Source organism: Pristiophorus japonicus, chromosome 14 (genome assembly GCF_044704955.1).
Source record: "Pristiophorus japonicus isolate sPriJap1 chromosome 14, sPriJap1.hap1, whole genome shotgun sequence".
Lineage (NCBI taxonomy): Eukaryota > Metazoa > Chordata > Chondrichthyes > Pristiophoridae > Pristiophorus > Pristiophorus japonicus.
The window spans coordinates 82268073-82294185 of NC_091990.1; the positions used below are offsets into that span (position 1 = coordinate 82268073).

The window sequence follows — 26113 nt, forward strand, 5'->3', positions numbered from 1 at the left end:
CACACATCGAGGTCTTTTCATGTACAATCGATGCCCATTCGGCATCAGGTCGGCAGCTGCTATATTCCAGCGCAACATGGAGAGTCTGCTCAAGTCCATCCCGGGGACGGATGTGTTTCAACATGACATACTCATCACGGGCAGGGACACCGACTCCCATCTCCGCAATTTGGAGGAAGTACTAAGTCGATTGGATCGGGAAGGCCTAAGAGTTAAGAAATCCAAGTGTCTGTTTCTCGTGCTCGAGGTTGAATTTTTGGGCAGAAGGATTTCCGCTGATGGAATCTGCCCAACAGAATCCAAAACTGAAGCAATTCGTCTGGCACCCAGGCCCCGGAATTTCTCGGAACTGCGCGCCTTTCTCGGGCTACTCAATTACTTTGGGAACTTTATGCAGAACTTGAGCACACTGCTGGAGCCTCTCCACATGCTACTCAGAAAGGGGTGCGATTGGTTTTGCGGGGACACCCAAGAACGAGCCTTCAATAAGGCACGCAACCTTCTATGTTCCAACAGTGTTTTAGCCTTTTTTCACCCAGGTAAAAAGCTAGTTCTTATATGTGATGCATCAGCATACGGGGTCAGGTGCGTTTTACAGCATGTCAATGATGCGGGTAAATTACAACCCATTGCTTATGCCTCCAGGTCACTTTCGCGGGCGGAGCGCGGATGCGGTATGGTTGAGAAGGAGGCGTCGCGTGCGTGTACGGCGTCAAAAAGATGCACCAATACCTTTTCGGGGCCAAGTTCGCATTAGAAACCAACCACAAACCCCTCACGTCCCTGTTATCCGAATGCAAGGCAATAAACGCCAATGCCTCGGCGCGCATTCAGCGGTTGGCACTCATGCTGGCGTCTTACGACTACGCAATAAGGCACAGACCAGGCACAGACAACTATGCCGACGCGCTTAGCAGGCTACCCCTGGCGACCACGGAAGGGTCCGACGAACAGGACTGTGAGATGGTCATGGCAATTAATGCCTTTGAATCCACAGGTTCACCCATGACGGCTCGCCAAAGCAGAGCCTGGACGACCAGCGACCCCACGTTATCCTTAGTCAAAAGATGTGTTTTAACTGGTGACTGGGCAGAGGCCCGCGATGCCTGCCCCGAGGAGATCAAACCTTTCCATAGGCGCATGCATGAACTATCACTACAGGCAGACTGCCTGATGTGGGGTAGCCGAGTAGTTATGCCCTTGCGAGGCAGGGAGGCGTTTGTCCGGGAGCTCCACTGCGAGCACCCAGGGATCATCCTTATGAAGACCATAGCCAGATCCCACGTCTGGTGGCCTGGTATTGACACGGACTTGGAGCTCTGCGCCCGGCGATGCACCATTTGTGCCCAACTCAGTAATGCACCCAGGGAGGCCCCCCTAAGCCCCTGGCCCACCAAACCATGGTCGCGGATGCATGTAGACTATGCGGGCCCATTCATGGGCAAAGTGTTCCTCGTCGTCGTCGATGCATTTTCAAAGTGGATCGAGTGCACCATTTTAAACTCGAGCACCACCTCCACCACTGTGGAGCGTCTTAGAACCATGTTTTCAACGCACGGAATTCCTGACATATTGGTCAGTGATAATGGTCCGTGCTTCACCAGCGCAGAATTTCAAGATTTTATAGTTGACCACGGCATAAATCACGTTAAGACGGCACCGTTCAAGCCGGCCTCCAATGGCCAGGCGGAGCGAGCAGTGCAAATCGTTAAACAAGGCATACTAAAAATCCAAGGTCCCACGCTGCAGAGCTGCCTGTCGTGACTGCTGCTGACATACAGATCTCGTCCGCATTCGTTGACTGGGGTTCCCCCCGCGCAACTATTGATGAAACGGACCTTAAAGACTAGGCTCTCGTTAATCCTCCCAGACATGCATGAAATTGTTGAGGCAAAGCGCCGGAAGCTAACTGAGTACCATGACCGAAATTCGAGGGGGAGGTGGAATGAGATAGGAGACAAAGTGTTTGTGCTAAATTATGGCAGGGATCCCAAATGGCTTGCAGGGACAGTAACAGGCAAGAAAGGAAACAGGCTACTGGTTGTACAAATGGACAATGGCCAAACCTGCCGGAGGCATGTAGACCAAGTAAAAAGTAGATTCACCAACAACACCGCAGAACCAGAGGCAGACTACAATGTGGAACTCACACCAGACCTGGTGGACAGACAGAGGGAACAACCTGAGGAAAGGGCAGTCTCAACAGACAGCCCAGGCGAGATACCAGCAATCACACCAAAAGAAAAACAGGCAAACAACTGAACCACAAATGAGACGTTCCACGCGAGAGCGTAGACCACCTGAGAGACTAAATCTATAAAGACAATAAGACCTTGGGGGAGGGTGATGTCATGTATCTCACTACTGTACATAACTGTATCTTACCATGCTATACATGACTGTAACTAGATATGACCTGTAACCACAAGCATACTTTACCACCAGGGGTGCACTTGCAGGAGACACTGCATACCTGTTCCACACAGGTATATAAAGGCAGGTCTCAGGCAAGTGAGGCACTCGAGAGCTGTGAAATAAAGGTGCAGGTCCAGAGTGACCTTGACTTCGGCATGTGCCTCGTGTAAGTCTGTACAGCAGGGTCAGGACTTTACACAGGCCACCTAAAGTGGATAGGAATACAGGGGAAATGGCATGTAACGTATAACCCCCAATCATCAGGTCCAGTAGAAAGGACAAACTGGACCTTAAAAGAGAGGCTTAGAAAAGGCTTAGGAAATACTCCAAAGAAATGGGATGAGATCCTACCCCTCAAACTGATGAGCCACCGAACCAGTCTCTTTAAGAGTACGGGACACTCCCCACATGCACTGATGACAGGGAGACTTATGAGGACCCGAACACATATCCTAGCACCAGTCCTGACCGAAGCGCATGTTAAAGACGTCACACGGGACAGGTTTGTCAGAGATCTGTCTGATACTCTGAAGGGGCTGCATTGGGAAGAAGCTAACAACATGGACAGACAACACCAGCAGAATAAACTGCTGTTGGAACCCGCCTTACACAGGAATGGAAGGTAGGGGATCAGGTAATGGTCAGGAATTATGCCAGAATAGGGGCATTTGAATCATTGTACAAAAGACTATATAGCATTGTAGACAAGGCAAGGCTGGTGGTCTATGCGATTCAGCTGCCGAAACGTATAAAGTGGTTTCATATAAACCAGTGTAAGCTGTACAACCCCAGAGAGAAAAGTAAAAAGTGGGCCAAGGCCCAAGAAACAGTAATGAGTTTGATCAATGTAAGTATTCCACCAATTCTGTGGAATAATGATGATGGAGAAGTAAGGGACAGAGCAGTAAGGCAGAGTGATCGGGTACTGCGAATTAGGATGCCCTGGACGCCTCCTCGATCTCCACTCCTGAGCCTCCGAAAGCCCGAGCATCGGGATAAAAGGAGAGGGAAGCAGTGATCTTCAAAAGGGAATATGTACATATGTGAATAACTGAGGAAGGACCTGTGAAGGGGAGGCCCCACAGAGCAAAAATATTTATTTCATTTTGTCTTCATAGGAGCAAATTGAGCCAGGGATACGAGATGAGGTGGATAAGTCTGTGGATGGCCATGATTATTAAAGGATGGGGAGATCGGGGAGACACTGAGACATTCCTTACATACAGGTGTATGGGAGGATCCGGCCCCACCGTAACTCAAGGGGGAGCGATACGGAGCAACAAGGGCACAAACACCTATGCTCACACTCGGAGTTGGCCAGGGTGGTTCAGGTCAAATTCAACCAAGTACTCCAGACAAACCGAGGATAAACTTTGGGAGGTGTCAGTGTCCTGCCCAAGGCTAAACATCACAACCAGGAAGGTATAGGTGAGAGAGGGTAGATGGAATGTAAAGGGATTACCCCCAAGGAAGGATGGTGGTGGTTACAGAAAACAGACAGGAGAAAAGTTAATGCATCCACAGAATGGGAGAAATTGGGTAATAGCTCAAACAAGCAGACCACAGGAACAAAAGAAGGGGCAAAATTGTGTTGGGAGAAGTGGTGGAAGGAAGAACAAAGGATTTATGTCTGTGTGGTTGGATCTAGCCACAAGTGCAGGGGAGGTGTGGTAACTATTTTTAAATAGCAGTGGCAGGATTCTGGGTCAGGAATGAATTGGACGCAGGATTTTGATTCCTGTGTGACCTGGAACCCTCCAAAAATAGTCAATATAACCGAGCTGATCGCGAGCAAATTAAAACCTCTCTCTAAAATGCTGGAGATTCCAAACCAAAATTCCATGTCCTGTCCTTACACCTGGGCCTAAGAAGGGACTGGCGTTAATCCCAACAAGGAAAATGTTGTATCATACTGTAAATTATGAAGTAGCGTCGGTTATTCTAAATTTAACAGAGTTACTATTACCCCGGTGGTGCTCGCCAGAAATGGAAAAGTTATACGAATAGTTATTAAAATAAATGTTTAATCAATTCGATCAGAAGAATTATGGGACGAGAGTCAGGGAGAAGCGTACAAACCAAGACAAAAAAGGGGATTAATGAGTGATGTAGCTACAGCATTTAATACTGGGATATCACTGGTAAATAGTGTGGACAATGCGCAGTTGCAAGTCCAAGTGAATACCTTAAGGGACCAGTTAAAGAAGATCTGGGTAGTGACATAGAGGGTAATGAACTACAGGAGGACCAGGCAATGACAATTCATTTGAAGGAGATGGTAGCTGAGGTGGAATCACACCTCAGACCTTCAATGCTTTAATAATAGAGGGTAGAAACATGTCAGATCAAGCTTCTCAGAATGACGTGTGTGTCATGTACGGAGCTTGGTTGTTAAATGAAGGATACAGTAATTTAGAGAATTTAAAACAAGGCCACGTACCGTCGTGGGTCAGTAACAAGCATCTAAAAGCCTTGAGTGTCTACAATAACCTCCTGAATTCATGCCAGCTACGGTCAGCCTCCGAAGTGTACCCAGTCTCGGTCAACTGTCGTCAAAGTAAACAATCTATAATGGGGATAGTGCATAGAATACCGGTGATGGATCAGTCACAATGACATGTACCGGTGTACCAGATGGAAATCATTGGGGTAATTTGGAACGGGGTACATGTGAAGCATCATAGAATCCCACAGTATGTGGTAAACTTGGGAGACTCAATAACTGGTGCTAATCTGGAGGGATGGCAGAGTGGAGGTACACATGTGGTATTATGCCCCTATCAACTGAATCCTTTCGACCGGTCGGTATTTGGGTTCAAGTACGAGGACGGGCAGCCTATAAGCTGTTTCATGGAAGTGACGGCTCACAATCATGTCCCGCCACAGGTTGCATACAAGGGAAACGGGACATATTGTGTCACCACCAGCGAAAGTCAGTGCAGAGTACACCAGGACACTTGGTATCCAGTGACTGATTCCACCTTTTCTTTCAAGCCCCAGGTAGAGACACTCATAGCATAAGAAAGGATAATCCCTATCTCAGACCACAAACACATAAGTATCACAGTCAACGGTACTTTACCAAACCTCCAGGAATACATATCGCATTTTGGATACGATATTCCGCCGTTACGCGAACATTTGACCAAGTTATTAAAGGACATCGAGGTATGCCACAAACACTATTACATATTACACCAAGTGAATGAGAAAGTAAGGGAGGAAATTGAGGAAATAATGGCCCCTCCACAATGGGATTTGGGACTCAATATTGAGATTCCATTTGGGTTCGAAAGGTATCACAAGCACTAGTAATTATCCAGTTGGTAATAGTGTTTTATCTATTATTCTTATCCTGTAAGTTAAAACAGAAAATGAAGGAAAGGAATCTTGAAGGGTTATTAAAATGAACCAAGGCCACAAAGTGTTTGTATATAAAACTGAAGTCAGATCAAGACCGAACATTGTGTTGTTATAAAAAGAGCATTGATTTGTCAGGAAAGGTACTGTTTTTATTGTAAAAAAGGAATGTAATCTGGAGTTTTTGACTGAGATTGCAATTCACGCAAAAACGCTCATGGAAAAAGAAGAAATCACCGAGAGTAATGCCTCTGAGTTTATATTAAAAAGACATTAAAGGAGGGAGTGTAAGGTACAATTTTTCCAGAAAGCACAGAATGAGGCCACAAACTAAAATGTTGATCAAATTAATTTGATACAAGCTTTTGGAATTAACTGAACAAAGGAAGCAAAAGGGCACCAGCCTGGAGGCAGGTGGTGACTCACCACCAATTAAGGACAATGGTGGTCAAGTAGCAAACTGGTTTTATGCATAACAACAACGGATTGTTACATTTTCATAAACTAATTGAAGAGGCCCTGAACTGATTGGCCAGAGGGGAGAAAAACAAATTTCGCTGGAGACACCAAATCTGCAAGAAGACCAGAACAACAAAGGGATACCACCAGGTGTACATTTTTGGAGAACGCGGTATTAAGAATGAGGAGTCATCTTTTGCCTTGTAGACACTGTGTGCAAACTGGGAACATTTGGGTCCATCATTGCAGTCAATCAAACAAGATGACTGCAAACAACGTATCGATTCAAACACATTATCGAAAACCGCAGCAGCGGGGGATTATTCATAACATGGATATCAATATGCTAGCTAGAAGCAGCTCAGAAGCGAAGAAGAGGGGTGAAGAAGAGAAGCGAAGTGTGGTGCTGTACGGAAGTGAGGTATCAAATGAACACGGAAGGGTCAGAACTGAGAAGAACGGTTAGGAGAGGAAACATCCGGTCAAGGAACCAACGACCAAGAACCTATGATTCACGATTACAGTGATAAAATGGACGGGTGATTGTATGTCTTCAGTCAATTCCCTCAAGAATCTAGTTCTGCAGTTTTAGTTAGTTTTGCTTAATAATAAGCCTAAATTTTGTGCCATGTGTTGTCCTTTTTCCTAAGATTCCCGAGGTCAAATGAATCAAGGTAGAGTGTAAAAACAAACATCCTACAGGGTGATGTGGGTACAATCAATGCAGTCCTGTACCTTTGGGAAGCCTGAAATCCTGGAAAAGCCCACAGCCCTTTCACGTATTGCCTGGGTACTCATGGGGAACTTTATGTAGTCATTCCTCTGGGCATATAGTGCAGCAGTCACCTGTCGAATGCAAATATGTGTTGCATGTTGAGGAATGGTGCACACATTTCCAGTTGTAGCCTGGAACGATCCAGATGCATAGAATGAAAGTGCAGCTGTAACCTTCACTTCAACTGACAATGCAGTTCTCCTGATGCTTCTAAGCTGCAGGTCTGATTTTACTAGCTCATAGATCTCGGTTACAATTTCTTTGTGGAAACGCAGCCTTCTGACATAGTCTGCAATACTCAGATGCAGGTACAAATGCCTGTCTCGACATACCCGATGTGGGTAAGGCCTCCTGCCCATCTATGTGCTCCGAGGTTCCTCATGCGATGATGTCGAATTAATTGTCTCCTCCGCAGCACCATCGTGCAGAAGGCTTGCACGAGATATGGCATTGTCAGTATTGCCCCCATGATTAAATTGTACTTTTGCACGAAACTCAAAATGGCAGACAGGTCAAGGTTCTTTGTTTTCTCTCCCCACAAGGTCTGTATTGACCACATCTAGGTCTGAGCAGACGCAGTGATCTGAAACTGCACCCCCCACACCCCCCCGTCTTCCCCCCGGCCTTCATTTGATGCATAGTGCAGGCTTCGAATGCCTTCCGTATGTCTTCCACAGCCCACCACCACCACCCCCCTCCCTGGGCTTCTTTTGAAGCCGAGGCCCGAGCCTCTGGGTCCGGGCGAGTATCAGATTTTGCCGGCCGACATTCCAACTCTCGAGCTCTGTTTCGAGACGTTTGGTGGTGGACTGTCAGTTTAAAAAAATTAAAATTCCATTTAACTTCTATTTCCTGCATTTTAACTTAAAAATATTTAGCTTTATTAGGCATATTTATGTTTTCTTGACTGACTCCCTCCAAAACTTCGCTGAAAAACGATGCCGTCTTTCTGTGCCGCTTTTTTGATGTGTGCTGGTTTTTCTTAAGGCCCCAGAAGGTTTTTCGGGTGTGGTCACATATGCCATCCTAGGAGAAATTTAAATTGGCCAAACATATAAATTTTGAGAAAAACTGGCGCAGACATCAGGTTATGATGCAAAAAAAAAAATGAATCTAAAAAAATTGTAACTAACTGAGTTACATTGGGGAAACTTATAGTTTTTTTAACTTTGGCCAATAAATACGGTGCATGCCAAAAAAATGGTGCAAATCACTGGGGAAAATTGAGCCCTGTGCCTCAGCTAATAAAGGCAAGTATTCTGCATGCCTTCTTAATTACCTTGGCTATCTAGCCTGCTACCTTCAGGGATCTGTGAACATGCACTCCAAGGTCCCTTTCTTCCTCTAAGCTTCTCAGTGTCCTACCATTAATTTGTATTCCCTTGCCTTGTTAGCCCTCCCCAAATGCATTACCTCACACTTCACCGGATTTAATTCCATTTGCCACTGTTCTGCGCACCTGACCAGTTGATTGATAGCTTCCTGCAGTCAACAGCTTTCTTCTTCATTATCAACCACACAGCCTATTTTTATATAATCTGCAAACTTCTTAATCATACCCTATACATTCACGTCTAAATCATTGATATATACCACAAAAAGCAAGGGATCTTGTACTGAGCCCTGCGTAACCCCAATGGAAACAGCCTCCAGTCACAAGAATGCCCATCAGCCATTCCCCTTTGCTTCCTGCTTCTGAGCCAATTTTGGATCCAACTTTCCAATTTGCCTTGAATCCCATTGGCTTTTACTTTCCTGACCAGTCTGCCAAGTGGGACCTTATTAAAAGCCTTGCTAAAATCCATATACACTACATCAAACGCACCGCCCTCATTGATTCTCCTTGTTACCTTCTCAAAATATTCAGTCAAATTACTCAGACACGACCTTTTCTGAACAAATCCATGCTGACTGTCCTTGATTAATCCGTGTCTTTCTAAATGAAGATTTATACTGTCCCTCAGAATTTTCTCCAATATTTTTTCCATCACTGATGTTAGGCTGACTGGCGTGTAATTAGTCGGTCTATCCCTATCTCCCTTTTTAAACAAAGATACAGTGTTAGCAGTACTCCAGTCCTCCGGCACCACACCTATGGCCAGAGCAGATTGAAAAATGATGGCCAGAGCCTCTGCTATTTCCTCTTTTGCTTCTCTTAACAGCATGGGATACATTTCATCCGGGCCTGAGGATTTATCCACTTTCAATGCTTTTTTCGCTATGGTTTTTTCAATTAATATTTCACACTCCTCCTCCCTGATTACAGTGTCTGCATTGCCCCTCTCCTTTGTGAAAAAAGACGCAAAATATTCATTTAGAACCATACCCACGTCTTCCGCCTCCACACACAGATTACTTTTATGGTCACTAATAGGCCCTACTCTTTCTTCAGTTATCCTCTTGCTCTTAATTTATTTATAACACCTCTTTGGATTTTCCTTGATTTTACTTGCCAAAATGTTTCCATGCTCTCTCTTTGTTTTCCTAATTTCTATCATCCTCTCGGCTTTCTGTCGTATTGAGCCCTCAGTATCAGCCATTAGCCTCCCTTTTTTTTTATCCTACCCTGTATGCCCCTTGACATCCAGGGGATTCTAGATTTGTTAGTCCCATCCTTTTTCTTTAAGGGAACATACTTGCTCAGAACCCTCAGGATCTCCTCCTTGAATGTCTCCCACTGCTCTGACACTGATTTATCTTTAAGTAGTTGTTTCCAGTCCACTTTGGCTGAATCATATCTCAGCTTGGTAAAATTGGCTTTCTCCCAATTGAGAAGGTGGTCCTAGCAGATAATCTGACAAGAGCATACCTGCCAGATATTCATCACTGTGAGTTTACACGTGAGCTGGAAGAAATTGATCATCGTGAATCACTCCCAGTTGGAGACTCACGCTGGCACTAACTTAAGCAGCAGCTGACCTGGTTCAGAAGCACTGTGTGTTATTATTCAGCAAGACTGGCCTGGGATCGAGTCACAGGTACCTGAATGCCTCCATCCTTACTTTGGCTTTCAAGATGAAGTAACTGTTGAAGGAAATTTGATATTCAAAGGAAAGCAACTTGTGGTACCAGCTGTATTGCGGAAGGAATTAATATCAGTTGCTCATTCAACACACATTGGCATTGTAGGTTCTATCTGTAGAGTCTGTGACAGCTTCTATTGGCCCAAGATGTCAACAGAGCTTAAATTACAATGCAGAGTGTGATTTATCTGAGTTCTTCAAGTAAAAACCATTAATATTGCAAGAGATTATGGCTAGGCCTTGGTCGAGGGTTGGGGCTGACCTTTGTGAGTTACATGGCTGTATCCTCCGCGTTGTGTATGACTATTACAGTAACTTTATAGAAGTAGTCAGCCTCATTTCTGTTATTATGCAAAGTGTTCTGAGAGAACTCCAAGAGATGTTTGCAAGATTTGGAATACCAGACATCCTAGTAAAGGATAATGGTCCACAATTGGCAGTCACAGAATTTACAATGTTTGCCAAGAGATGGGGATTTAAACACGTGATGGCACCACCTCACTTCCCGCAGTCCAATGGCAAAGCTGAGAATGCAATCAAGACTGTAAAACGGCACATCAAGAAATGCAAGGAGTCTGGTCAATCAAAGTTTCTAGCTCTATTAGACTGGCAGAGCACGCCGAGTGAAGGTTTAGGTATAAGTACTGCATGCAGACTTATGGGTTGTATCTGTAAGACATTACTTCCTATAGTGGGAACACTCCGGCTGAGGAAGACACAGATATTTCACTGAGGAAGACACTTGTGCACTGATAAGCATAAAACAACATCAGCAGTATTACTATGACAGGAATGCTAAACCACTTCAAGAAATACACTCTGGTGATACAGTACGGATGAAACTCCCTGGCCTGAGTACTTGGAGTGCTGGAACGTGCACACGTGTGGTGAGTCCTAGAAGTTATGATGTGCAAGTTGGAGATTCATCATACCGTAGGAATCGTCATTTGTTGATTTATGCTGATGAGCCACCTGTAAGTACGACTCCTGAGATTGAGGACTTTTCTGAAATGCAGTCCTCTGAACTGTACGTCTCCAAATCAAGTAACAACAACTACAACACTCAAAAATCCCTGGTAGTCAGACATCAATCACCGATCGCAGATCTGGAAGACAGTGTCAGCCCCCCTCTCGATTGAAGGACTACAAGTTTTTACAGCGCCTGCTTATGATTGTGTATTCTGTAATGGTCAAATTTCAGAGTTCCTCTATGTGTGTTTTTTCCATTCTGTAATAGTTAGTATATGTTTTTCTTTTTGAGCGAAAAGAGGTAACACAAGGCACACATTGGCTATAAGTACGTAGCGTCTGAATCATCATCATGGGATTCGTCATGTATCTCATCAAGTGATGAGTCAGGTGATTCCTTTATTCTCTTTTTCTCTAGCTTCTATGTGAGTGATCTGGTAAGCAGCAAACACTTGCAGCTCCTGAACTACTGTAAGGTAACTTGTTATTTTATATTCCTAAATACAAATGTTGATGCTCCTTATAACAACTCAAGACAATGCTTACTAATTTAAAGAGGTATCAAGACAATCAGCTTACTCAAGCTCATGGAATTCCTGCTTGTAGCCTGGGCCCAATTGCAGTAGAATCCAGGGTCTGGACAGACCTGTTTGGGGTCAGGAATAGTGGAATCCAGCTCTTGAAGATGAGCTGACTCTTGATAGAATCATGAAGGGCAAATTGAGATCTTTAGGGTGATAACGGTTGAAACCCAGATTGGACCTGCATGAAACCAAGCAAGGAACAACAAACTCAGAGGCCCACAGTCTGCCTACCTGGAGCTAAGACGGAACCATCAAGGTCAGAGGCTTGTGGAAAATTTGTGTGCATGCACCAATGCTGATTTAAAAATGATACTGAATTATGAGTCCTTAACTGTTCATTGTGAGGTGCCTTATGATAAATTTCAAGACTAAATGATAGTAAAGAGAATAATTAATCTGATCTAAAGTCTTGAACATTTGATAATGACTGGAACACAGCAGTACATGTTTCACAGGAGTTGGATGTTGGAAGTCTGAGTCTGATCTGGAAGACTGGCTGGAGAAGTACAATTGGACTGGAGCACGGGGATTGGTCCCTGATAACCACTTTAATAGCCATGTGCCTAGCACACTGATCAATCCTGTGCAAGATTTACTAGTTCAATAATTTTCATGCACCAAATGGGTGGACAGATGGATGGGCATGCTTTTATATGTCTATATATTATATATATAAAATCCAACAGCTGGTTTTGGACTCACCTGCCATAGTGCATGATTGAGCCGTAATCATATTCTGTGCCCAGATTATTTGTCTTCTGTAGATTAAAATTATTTTGTTGCCCTGTAAAGATAAAACATCTAGAATTAATGTTTTTAAAACTGTTTTGCATTGGTCCATAAATGCCAACCCAGAAACTGGCAAAAGCTGATCGACAGCCTTAAAAATGCTGACACTTGTTAAAAAAGCAATTAGACAAAAAACAGCCCCAACTATCGGCCTGATGAGAGGTGAGGACAAGTACCAGAAATTTCCTTGGAGCTTCTCCTATTCTGCTGCCATAACTTTGGCAGAAGTTTGGTGCAAACCCTGGCTACACATATAGAGGAATTCTGAAAATCTTCTGCTGAAGTTACGCTGGTGGATTGGGAGAAGCCCCAAGAAAATTACCAGCAAAGGAGTTAGATTGAAGGTGCAGTAGGACACAGTATTGGCATAAATCCTTATTATGAGACTGTAGCCCCTGGTTCTAGACTCCCCAGCCATGGGAAACAATATCCCAGCATCTACCTGCCAAGTCCCTTAAGAATATATGTTTCAATGAGATCACCTCTCATTCTTCGAAACTCTAGGAAATAAAGGATTAATCTATTCAATCCCCTCATCCCAGGAATCAGTCTGGTGAACCATTATTGGAGTCCCTCTAAGACAAGTATATCCTTCTTCAAGTAGGGAGACCAATACTGTACACAGTTCTCCAGATGTGGTCTCACCAAGACCTTATATAAATGCAGTAAGCCTTCTTTTCTATTATGCTCCAATGCCTTTGCAATATTTACCTTCGAAAATGCTTGCTGTCGCTGCTTGTTAACTTTCTGTGATTTGTGTACAAGGACAGCCGGGTCCCTCTTTCCCAGTCTCTCACTTTTTCAAAAATATTCTGCTTTTCTATTTTTCTATCAAAGTGGATAATTTCAGCACATTATATTCCATCTGTCATGTTCTTGCCCACTCATTCAAACTGTCTATATCCGTTTTCAGCCTCTATGCGTCCTCCTCACAGTTCACTATCCCACCGAGTTTTATATTATTAGCAAACATGGATACATTACACTCAGTCCCTCATTTAAGTCATTGATATAGATTGTAAATCGCTGAGGCCCAAGCACTGATCCCTGCGGTACCCCACTAATTACAGCCTGCCAACCTGAAAATGATCTGTTTATCTTACTCTCTGTTTTCTGTCTGTTAACCAATCCTCTATCCATGTTATTGGCCCAGAAATCCCGGTTTCTTTTTCCTGTGGGTGTTCGACTAAAAATAGGACAAAAGATGCGCACTTACCTTTTGGTCGAATGCTCGCCAGAGATCCCGGACTCGAGGCCTCCTCTTCTTCCGCAACGGAGCGCGTTCATGTTGGGATGTCCGTAGGAGTCACGTGGGCCTGGATACCCAATCACGGTAAATTATTTTCTCATTCATAGTAATAGGAGTTTCGTAAGTCCGAAACTCCTATTACTATGAATATGAAACACCCCCAAACACCCAAACACTACATAAAACATTCAACAAACACCTCACATAAATACACTATATAGAAATTTAAGTTGATAGAAATGTTTTTGAAAAAAAATATTTGCCGATTTTTAAAAAAAGTTTTAATTATGTTTAAAATAAAATTGCCTGAGTGGGCAGGGTTTTTAAAATAAATATGTATTTTAAAATGTTATTTTAATATGTTTTTGATATGTGTTTAAACTCTTATCTTGGTAAAAGTAAGCTATGCACCTGCTTTTACCAGGCGCAAGAGTTTTAAGAACATTCGCAGGGCAAGAGATGGGCAAGTAGCCCAATCTCTGCCGTGGGAATGTCCTCGCTCCTGAGATGCAGCCATCTGTCAAGCCAGAAACTTGACAGATCGGAAAAGCCGGTTTTCAGCGCATGCGCATTGCGTGCTGAAAATCGTTTTTTCCGATGCCTTCTCGGGTCCATAGAAACTCCGTACGGACCCGGGGAGGCTGCGATTTCTGGGCCAATATATTACCTCAAACACATGAGCTCTCATTTTTTATAATACCTCTTGTGAGGCACCTTATCGAATGCTTGTTGAAAATGCAAATATGCTACATCCTCTGGTTCCACCTTATATACCCTGCTCGTGCCAACCTCAAAAAACTCGAATAGAATTGTCAAACATGATTTCCCCTTCATAAATCTGTGTTGATTCTGCCCAATCATATTATGATTTTCTATTTGTCCTGTTACTACATCCCTAATAATAAATTCTAGCACTTTATCTACTACTGATGTCAGGCTAACTGGCCTATAGTTTCCTGTTTCCCCTTTTATTCCTTTCTTGAATAACAGAGTTGTGTTTGCTATGTTCCAATTCATGGGGGCCATTCTAAAATCGAGGGAATTATAGAAGATCAAAATCAATGCATCTATTATCTCTGTAGCCATCTCTTTTAATAGCCTAGGATGTCGAGCATCAGGTTCGGGATTTGTCAGCTTTTAGGTTACCTGCATTGAGCGTATGCTGATTTAATTATTTGAAATAAACAACTTTTATTTTTAAGGAATTTCAGGATGGATAAAGCTGAACCAATATCCTTAAAACAAAACTGTAAATCTGAGTTCACATCCAAACATTAAGCTAGCATGTGAATCTATAAATTACTGTTGGTGATCAGAGTAAATGTTCATCCAAAATTCCTCTGCTATTTTAACAGAGAGATGAAGTTATTTAAAATAAATGAATAAGCATCATCCTTACAATAGCAGACACAGAATAGGCATTTGAATGTATTAAGCATTTGTCTGCTATTATTACTAGTGTAATTTCTACTCTATATTGCTCTTTTGTCTTGGTCAAAAAGTTTTATTTTCTTGTATTGAAAATAAAAGCTATTGTACACGCCAATTATTAAAAGGAATAAAATGCCTAAAAATAGAGGGGATGATTTTCATCTCCTCCACTGGGCGTGAATGAGGTAGTAGTGCGATTAAAATACAGCAGCGTCTACTGCCGCGTTCCCGCCAATGTTGGTTGGGGCCTTGAAATGGGTGGCCCTGGCATCCACTGGCAATGCACATTCCCTTATTTGCTCTACATCGGCACCTTGGAATATTTATCAATTGCAATGAATTCACTCCCTCAATATTAACTGGTCTGCGACAATGAGCAGCGCATCATGCATGTCTGTATGCCCATTATCCCAGCAGCAGTCATGCCTTTCATTATGCACCAATCCTCTATGCCACCTTTATTTAAAATAGATCGCCAAGTTATAGACTGGCTATTGGACGACAAGCATTATTCCCTCTGGACTGCAGTTAGGAACCACACACAGTTGGAAAGCAGACCTACAATGAGAGCCATGTCACCACAAGGAACGTCATTGAGCAAACCATTGGGGTACTCAAGCAATGCTTACACTGCCTGGACTATTCCGTCGGAGCTTTGCAGTACACCCCTGAGCAGATATCCAGATTTGTGATCATCTGCTGCATGCTCCACAACTTCACCATCATGAGGGAGCAGCCCGAACCATGACTTGCAAATTAGCAAGTTCAGGAGCAGGACCAGGAAGAGTATGAGGAGGAAGAGCAGGGAGAGAGGCAGCAACCACGAGAGCCCTTACCTGCCTGAGTTCTCAGAGACCAGCTCATCTTGGAGCAGTTCAACTCAGTCCGATCTCCCATTACCCATCCAGCAACAGTGCAACAATCATCACCTCTTTTTTTAAACCACCATCAATTGCATTCCTTCATGCCACACTTATTGGTCTTGTCCTCACTTCCGTACAAAATTAAATACTAGCTCCAAGTACAAAACCAAATTGTGCAATCTCTTAGTGCCTGTTTTTCGGCGTCTTTTGCCTACCCTAGTGCTCCTATGAGGTGCTACTCAGTGGCTGCAGCTTGGGAGATGGATGGCTGCTGAACTTCCACTGACGACACTCTAGACGGCCTTGGAGAATGAACTTGAGCAGCTCTAGGCTTAGAGGGCTCAACTGCAGACTGCATGTTCTCGGCCTGGGCTGCAGCAATTTGGGCTGGTTGGTTGAAAGGGACTGGCAAGCACACTGGCGGAATATTTACTGGGGAGCAGGCATTTTGTCATCCTGAGAGACAACAGCAGAATCCTCACCCGCGTAGCCACGGCCACTTTCCTTGGGAGACACCGCAGCACTCTTAGAGCTCTGTTGGAGAATAGACTGCTGCCCTGGAACCCCCTTTCAACAGTGGCACCCAGAACCTAGGTGGCAGCCACCTGAGCTTGCATGGCAGCATATTGTACTGCCATGGAAGTTGTCACATTTGTCATGAGATGTTCCATCATGGTGGGATACACTGTATTGCTAATCGAGTTGATCACTTGTTCCACATTAGAAATAATGGGCTTCAAGTTCTGCGCAAAGGAGGTGGATTCCACCAGACTCCTCAACATTGTGCACAAGATCTCCGACAGGCTGCCCAGTGCACAAAGCATTTCCTGGTGTTTACCCATCAGCTTTTTAGGGTATCCTGCCTATCGAAGCAGACATCTGAGTGCTCTGCAGAAGAACTAGTGCGGATGTCATCCTCTGGCAAGCTGAGACCTGTGGCATCCTTACCCCCTGCCCTAGCTCCTGCGCACTAGCGGCATGTATACCTGCCTCATATAACTTGACCCGTAAGATATGTGTGGTGTTAGCGTCTGAGCCGGTGGCTGTGAGAGTGAGATCAAGCAATGATACATCTTCATTGTTGTGTATCTATAAAGCATGCACTCGCATGATCCGCCACCAGGGAGCTCATCCCCTGAAGTCCCAAAGGATCCCTGCATCCCTTGAGAGCATTGTATATAAGCCGGCCCCGAAGGCCTGTTCCTCACTCTGGAGTGTCTTATTAAAGACTGAGGTCACTGTTACTTTAACCTCCCTGTGTGCAGCCTCATCTGTGTTAGGAACACAATAACTGGCGACGAGAATACGAATCCAACGCAAAGATGCAGCAAACTGTGGGCATCCTGGAGAAGTTCTCGGAGGGTGAGGACTAGGAAGCCTATGTCGAATGGCTAGACCAGTACTTTGTAGCCAACGAGCTGGATGGAGAAGGAAGCGCTGCAAAAAGGAGAGTGGTCCTCCTCACGGTCTGCTGGGCACCGACCTACAGCCTCATGAAGAATCTTCTGGCTCCGGTGAAACCCACAGAAAAGTTGTATGAGGAGCTGAGTGCACTGGTTCGGGAGCATCTTAACCCGAGGGAGAGCATGCTGATGGCAAGGTATCGGTTCTACACAGCCAACGATCTGAAGGTCAGGAAGTGGCGAGCTACGTCGCCGAGTTAAGGCGACTTGCAGGACAATGTGAGTTTGATGGCTACCTAGAGCAAATGCTCAGAGACTTTTTTGTTCTGGGCATTGGCCACGAGACCATCCTATGAAAACTTTTGACTGTAGAGACACCGACCCTCAGTAAGGCCATTGCGATAGCACATGTGTTAATGTCAACCAGTGAAAACACCAAACAAATCTCTCAGCACACAAGTGCTAGCAATGGTCATAAATTAACTGGAACTGTGTTTGCGAGCATAAATGTTCAAGGCAGAACCCACGAGTCTGCAACTGCCAGCAGGCCTCAGGTGACCCAGATGACTCAAGAGTCCCCAACAAAGGATGAATGCAAGGCAATTCACACCTTGTTGGAGTTATGGAGGCTTCCATTCAGCCGATTCATGCCGCTTCAAAGGATATGTTTGTAAGAGCTGCAGAACGATGGGGCACCTCCAACGAGCTTGTAAATGAGCTGCAAGCTCTGCAAAACCTGCTAACCACCACGTGGCAGAGAAAGATCGGTCCAAGGTGGATCAAAGCAATTTCGAGCCTCAGAGAGAGGAGGCAGATGCTGAAGTACATGGGGAGCACACATTTTCGATAAAATGTCCATCTATAATGCTAAACGTAAACTTGAATGGCTTACCTGTAGCCATGGAACTGGACACTGGTGCTAGCCAATCCATCATGAGTAAAACGGTGTTTGAGAGACTGTGGTGCAACAAGGCATTCAGCCCAGCCCTGAGCCCCATCCACACAAAACTGAGAACGTACACCAAAGAGCTTATCACTGTCCTGGGCAACGCCATGGTCAAGGTCACGTACGAGGGCAAGGTGCACAAACTGCCACTCTGGATTGTCCCGGGTGATGGCCCCACACTGCTTGGAAGGAGTTGGCTGGGCAAAATCTGCTGGAACTGGGATGACATCCGAGCGCTATCACACATCGATGAGGCCTCATGTATCCAGGTTCTTGACAAATTTCCTTCCCTCTTTGAGCTAGGCATTGGAAACTTTTCCGGGGTGAAGGTGCGGATCCACTTGGTCCGAGAGGCACGACCCATTCACCACAAGGCGCGAACGGTACCTCACATGATGAGGGAGAGAGTGGAAATCGAGCTGGACAGGCTGCAATGCGAGGACATCATCTCCCCAGTGGAATTCAGTGAGTGGGCCAACCCGATTGTTCCAGTACTCAAAATTGATGGCACGGTCAGGATTTGCGGCGATTATAAAGTAACTATTAATCGTTTCTCGCTACAGGACCAATACCCGCTACCTAAGGCAGACAACCTATTTGTGACACTGGCAGAAGGCAAGACATTCACCAAGGTCGAGCTGACTTCGGTCTACATGACGCAGGAGCTGGAGGAGTCTTCGAAGGGCCTCACCTGCATCAACACGCACAAGGGACTGTTCATCTACAACAGATGCCCATTTGGAATTCGGTCGGCTGCAGCGATCTTCCAGAGAAACATGGAGAGCCTACTCAAGGCAGTACCACATACTGTGGTCTTTCAGGACGACATATTGGTCACGGGTCGGGACACTGCCGAGCACTTACAAAACCTGGAGGAGGTCCTCCAGTGACTGGATCGCGTAGAGCTGCGGCTGAAGAGGTCAAAATGCGTCTTCATGGCAACAGAAGTGGAGTTTTTGGGGAGAAAGATCGCAGTGGGCGGCAGTCGGCCCACAGACGCCAAGACAGAGGCTATCAGGAATGCGCCCAGGCCATAGACCATCACGGAGTTGTGGTTGTTCCTGGGATTCCTCAACTATTTTGGTAACTTCCCACCAGGGTTAAGCACCCTTTTAGAGCCCCGACATGTGTTATTGCGCAAAGGTGAGAACTGGGTATAGGGAAAAAAACAAGTAATTGCTTTTGAGAAAGCCAGAAACATTTTATGCTCCAACAAGCTGCTTGTATTGTATAACTCATGTAAAAGACTTGTGCGAGCATGTGATGTGTCGTCGTACGGAGTCGGGTGTGTATTACAACAAGCTAACGTTGCGGGGAAGTTGCAACTTGTCGCCTATGCTTCCAGGAGCTTGTCTAAGGCCGAGCGGGCCGACAGCATGATTGAGAAAGAGGCATTAGCAGGTGTTTTCGGGGTAAAGAAAATGCATCAGTACATGTTTGGCCTCAAATTTGAGCTGGAAACCGATCACAAGTCCCTCACATCCCTGTTCGCTGAAAATAAGGGGATAAATACTAATGCCTCAGCTTGCATACAAAGGCGCTATCAGCGTATAACTATGCCATCCACCACAGGCCAGGCATCGAGAACTGTGCGGATGCTCTCAGTCGGCTACCATTGCCCACCATGGGGGTGGAAATGGCGCAGCCTGAAAACTTGTTGATGGTGGCGCAGCCCGCAGACTTGTTGATGGTCATGGAAACGTTTGAAAATGATAAATCACTTGTCACGGCCCGCCAGATTAGGACTTGGACCAGCCAAGATCCTCTGCTGTCCCTAGTAAAAAACTACTGCATGAGAGCTGGGCCAGCATCCCCGTTGAAAAGCAAGAGTCAATCAAGCCGTTCCAGCGGCGAAAGGACAAGCTGTCCATTCAGGCAGACTGCCTGTTGTGGGGTAACCACGTAGTGCTACCAAAAAAGAGCAGGGAGACGTTCATCTCGGATCTCCACGGCACACAAACCCAGCTATAGTAATGATGAAAGCGATAGCCAGATCCCACGTGTGGTGGTCCGGTATCGACTCTGACTTAGACCCTCTGACCCTGTGTACGGCAATGCGGCGTATGTGCTCAGTTGAGCAATGCGCCCAGAGAGGCACACTAAGTTTGTGGTCCTGGCCCTCCAGACCATGGTCGAGGAGCCATGTCGACTATGCGGGCCCGTTTCTCGGTAAAATGTTCCTGGTGGTGGTGGATACTTTTTCAAAATGGATTGAATGTGAAATAATGTCCGGAAGCACCGTCACCGCCACAATTGAAAGCCTAAGGGCCATGTTTGGCACCCACGACCTGCCTGACATACTGGCCAGTGACAACGGGCCATGTTTCACCAGTGCCGAATTAAAAAAATTCATGACCCGCAATGGGATCAAACATGTCATCTCAGCCCCGTTTAAACCAGCCTCCAATGGGCAGACAGAACGGGCAGTACAAACCATCAAACAGAGCCTTAAACGAGTCACAGAAGGCTCACTCCAAACCCGCCTGTCCTGAGTACTGCTCAGCTACCGCACGAGACCCTATTCGCTCATAGGGGTGCTCCCAGCTGAGCTACTCATGAAAAGGACACTTAAAACCAGACTCTCACTGGTTCACCCCAACCTGCATGATCAGGTAGAGAGCAGGCGGCAGCAACAAAATGTAAACGATGGTCGTGCCACTGTGTCACGGGAAATTGATCTGAATGACCCTGTGTATGTGCGAAACTATGGACATGGTCCCAAGTGGATCGCGGGCACGGTGATAGCTGAAGAACGGAATAGGGTATTTGTAGTCAAACTAGACAATGGACAAATTTGCAGAAACATAGAAAATAGGTGCAGGAGTGGGCCATCCGGCCCTTCGAGCCTGCACCACCATTCAATAGGATCATGGCTAATCATTCCTTCAGTACCTCGTTCCTGCTTTCACACCATACCCCTTGATCCCTTTAGCCGCAAGGGCCATATTTAACTCCCTCTTGAATATATCCAATGAACTGGCATCAACAATTCTCTGCGGTAGGAAATTCCACAGGTTAATAACTCTCTGAATGAAGAAGTTCCTCTTCATCTCAGTCCTAAATGGCTTACTCCTTATCCTAAGACTATGTTCTCTGGTTCTGGACATTCTCAACATTGGAAACATTCTTCCTGCATCTAACCTGTCCAGTCCCGTCAGAATTTTATATGTTTCTATGAGATCCCCTCTCATCCTTCGAAACGCCAGTAAATACAGGCCCAGTCGATCCAGTCGCTCCTCATATGTCAGTCCTGCCATCCCAGGAATCAGTCTGGTGAACCTCCGCTGCACTCCCTCAATAGCAAGAACGTCCTTCCTCAGATTTGGAGACCAAAACTGAACACAATATTCCAGGTGGGGCCTCACCAAGGCTCTGTCCAACTGCAGTAAGACTTCCCTGCTCCTATACTCAAATCCCCTTGCTATGAAGGCCAATATACCATTTGCCTTCCTCACCGCCTGCTGTACCTGCAAGCCAACCTTCAATGACTGATGAATCATGACACCCAGGTCTCGCTGTACCTCCCCTTTTCCTAATCTGCCGCCATTCAGATGATATTCTGCCTTTGTGTTTTTGCCCCCAAAGTGGGTAACCTCACATTTATCCATAATATACTACATCCGCCATGTATTTGCCCACTTGCCTAACCTGTCCAAATCACCCTGCAGCCTCTTAGCATCCTCCTCACAGCTCATACTGCCACTCAGTTTAGTGTCATCTGCAAACTTGGAGATATTACACTCAATTCCATCATCCAAATCATTAATATATATTGTAAAGAGCTGGGGTCCCAGCACTGAGCCCTGCGGCACTCCACTAGGCACTGCTTGCCATTCTGAAAAGGACCTGCTAATTCTGACTCTCTGCTTCCTGTCTGCCAACCAGTTCTCTATCCACGTCAGTACATTACCCCCAATACCATGTGCTTTGATTTTGCACACCAATCTCTTGTGTGGGACCTTGTCAAAAGCCTTTTGAAAGTCCAAATACACCACATCCGCTGGTTCTCCCTGTCTACTCTACTAGTTACATCCTCAAAAAATTCCAGAAGATTTGTCAAGCATGATTTCCCCTTCATAAATCCATGCTGACTTGGACCTATCCTATCACTGCTTTCCAAATGTGCTGCTAGTTCATCCTTAATGATTGATTCCAACATTTTCCCCACTACTTATGCCAGGCTAACCGGTCTATAATTACCTGTTTTCTCTCTCCCTCCTTTTTTAAAAACTGGTGTCACATTCGCAATCCATAGGAACTGATCCAGAGTCGATAGACTGTTGGAAAATTATCAGCAATGCATCCACTATTTCTAGGGCCACTTCCTTAAGTATTCTCGGATGTAGACTATCAGGCCCTGGGGATTTATCGGCCTTCAATCCCGTCAATTTCCCTAACACAATTTCCTGCCTAATAAGGATATCCTTCAGTTCCTCCTTCTCACTTGACTTTCGGAACCCTAGTACATCGGGAAGGTTATTTGTGTCTTCCTTTGTGAAGACAGAACCAAAGTACTTGTTCAATTGGTCTGCCATTTATTTGTTCCCCATTATAAATTCACCCGAATCCGACTGCAAGGGACCAACATTTGTCTTCACATATCTATAGAAGCTTTTGCAGTCATTTTTTATGTTTCCGGCAAGCTTCCTCTCGTACTCTAAGAATCCCTTCTTAATTAAACCCTTTGTGCTCCTCTGCTGTATTCTAAATTTCTCCCAGTCCTCCGGCTTGCTACCTTTTCTGGCTAATTTGTATGCCTCTTCATTGGATTTAACACTATCCTTAATTTCCCTTGTTAGCCACGGTTGAGCCACCTTTCCCGTTTTATTTTTACTCCAGACAGGGATGTACAATTGCTGAAGTTCATCCATGTGATCTTTAAAGGTTTGCCATTGCCTATCAACCGTCAACCCTTTCAGTATCATTTGCCAGTCTAATCTAGCCAATTCGCACCTCATACCATCAAAGTTACCTTTCCTTAAGATCAGGACCCTAGTTTCTGAATTAACTTTGTCACTCTCCATCTTGATAAAGAATTCTACCATATTATGGTCACTCTTCCCCAAGGGGCCTCGCAAAACAAGCTTGTTAATTCGTCCCTTCTAATTACACATCACCCAGTCTAGGATGGCCAGCTCTCTGGTTGGTTCCTCGATATATTGATCCAGAAAACCATCCCTAATAAACTCCAGGAAATCCTCCTCCACCGCATTGCTACCAGTTAGATTAGCCCAATCAATATGTATATTAAAGTCGCCCATGATTACTGCTGTACCTTTATGGCACACATCCCTTATTTCTTGTTTGATGCTGTCCCCAACCTCACTACTACTATTTGGTGGCCTGTACACAACTCCCACTAGCGTTTTCTGCCCTTTGGTATTCCGTAGCTCCACCCATACCGATTCCACATCATCCAAGCTAATGTCCTTCCTTACAATTGCATTAATTTCCTCTTTAACCAGCCTCCTTTTCCTTTCTGTCTATCCTTCCAAAATGCTGAATACCCCTGGATGTTGAGTTCCCAGCCTTGGTCATCCTGGAGCCAAGTCTCCGTGATGCCAATCACATCATATCCATTAACTGCTATCTGCGCAGTTAGTTCATCCACCTTATTCCAAATACTCCTCACATTGAGGCACAGAGCTTTCAGGCTTGTCTTTTTAACACACTTTGACCCTTTAGAATTCTGCTGTAAAGTGGCCCTTTTTGTTTTTTGCCTTGGGTTTCTCTGCCCTCCATTTTTACTATTCTCCTTTCTATCTTTTGATTCTGTCTCCATTTTATTCCCCTCTGTCTTCCTGTATAGGTTCCCATCCCCCTGCCATATTAGCTTAACTCCTGCCAAACAGCACTAGCAAACATTCCCCCTAGGACATTGGTTCCGGTCCTGCCCACGTGCATACCGTTCGGTTTGTACTGGTCCCACCTCCCCCAGAACCGGTTCCAATGTCCCAGGAATTTGAATCCCTCCCTTCTGCACCACTGGTCAAGCCATGTATTCTCTGAGCTATCCTGCGATTTCTACTCTGACTAGCACGTGGCACTGGTAGCAATCCTGAGATTACTACTTTTGAGGTCCTACTTTTTAATTTAATTCCTAGCTCCTTAAATTCGACTTGTCGGACCTCATTCTGTTTTTTACCTATATCCTTGGTACCTATATGCACCACACCAACTGGCTGTTCACCCTCCCTTTTCAGAATGTCCTGCACCCGCTCCGAGACATCCTTGACCCTTGCACCAGGGAGGCAACATACCATCCTGGAGTCTCAGTTGCGGCCGCAGAAACGCCTATCTATTCGTCTTACAATCGAATCCCCTATCACTCTTGCTCTCCCACTCTTTTTTCTGCCCTCCTGTGCAGCAGAGCCAGCTATGGTGCCATGAACCTGGCTGCTGCTGCTCTCCCCTGATGAGTCATCCCCCCCAACAACACCCAAAGTGGTGTATCTGTTTTGCAGGGGGATGACAGCAGGGGACCCCTGCACCACCTTCCTTGCACTGCTCTTCCTGTTGGTCTTCCATTCCCTATCTGGCTGTGGATCGTTTACCTGCGGTAAGACCAACTCACTAAATGTGCTATTCACATCATTCTCAGCATCGTGCAAGCTCCAGAGTGAATCCGCCTGCAGCTCCAGCTCCGCAACGCGGTTCGTCAGGAGCTGCAGGCGGATACACTTGCCGCACATGTAGTCGTCAGGGACACCAGAGGCATCCCTGATTTCCAACATGGTACAGGAGGAGCATAACACGTGTCCGAGCTCTCCTGCCATGACTTAACCCCGAGATTAACTTAATTTGGCAACAACAATGCTAAAGGTTACTTACTGAAATAGAAAAGAAAAAGAAAAACTACTTACCAATCAGCAGCCAATCACTTACCCCCTTGGTTGTGATGTCACCTTTCGATTTCTTTCTACTTCTTTTTTGCCTTCTGTCCCCGCAGCAGCTGTACCAGCTGGCCTTTATAGGCCTCACCATGCACCCTGGACTCGCGCTGCTCGAACTGCCGCTCCTCCTCCGACGTTGGGCCTTTATAGGCCTCACCACGCACCCTGGACTCGCGCTGCTCGAACTGCCGCTCCTCCTCCGACGTTAGGCCTTTATAGGCCTCACCACGCACCCTGGACTCGCGCTGCTCGAACTGCCACTCCTCCTCCGACGTTGGGGCTTTATAGGCCTCACCACATACCCCAGACTCGTGCTGCTCGAACTGCCACTCCTCCTCCGACGTTGGGCCTTTATAGGCCTCACCACGTACCCCAGACTCGTGCTGCTCGAACTGCCGCTCCTCCTCCGACGTTGGGCCTTTATAGGCCTCACCACGTATCCCAGACTCGTGCTGCTTGAACTGCCGCTCCTCCTCCGACGTTGGGCCTTTATAGGCCTCACCACGTATCCCAGACTCGTGCTGCTTGAACTGCCGCTCCTCCTCCGACGTTGGGCCTTTATAGGCCTCACCCCGCACCCCAGCCTCGTGCTGCTCGAACTGCCGCTCCTCCTCCGACGTTGGGCCTTTATAGGCCTCACCACGTACCCCAGACTCGTGCTGCTCGAACTGCAGCTCCTCCTCCGACGTTGGGCCTTTATAGGCCTCACCACGTACCCCAGACTCGTGCTGCTTGAACTGCCGCTCCTCCTCCGACGTTGGGCCTTTATAGGCCTCACCCCGCACCCTGGACTCGCGCTGCTTGAACTGCCGCTCCTCCTCCGACGTTGGGCCTTTATAGGCCTCACCTGGACCAAACGAGGCTGCGGTTCACAGACTGCCCTCAACAACCCACAGCAGACACCACCTTTTTCGAGCCCACAACACACACCCAATGGATCAATGACACCACGCC

General features: G+C 45.9%; 1 protein-coding gene across 5 annotated transcripts in view; it reads right to left on the minus strand.

Annotated features, from left to right (window-relative positions):
• The window catches only part of LOC139279422 (embryonic protein UVS.2-like), a 604554-nt gene that overhangs the window by 214115 nt on the left and 364326 nt on the right, over window positions 1-26113 (minus strand). For all 5 annotated transcript variants that reach the window (XM_070898547.1, XM_070898546.1, XM_070898545.1 and 2 more), the window contains one exon: window positions 12288-12369. In XM_070898547.1, the coding sequence (XP_070754648.1) occupies window positions 12288-12369 (82 nt within the window). The remainder of the gene's footprint in view (window positions 1-12287; window positions 12370-26113) is intronic.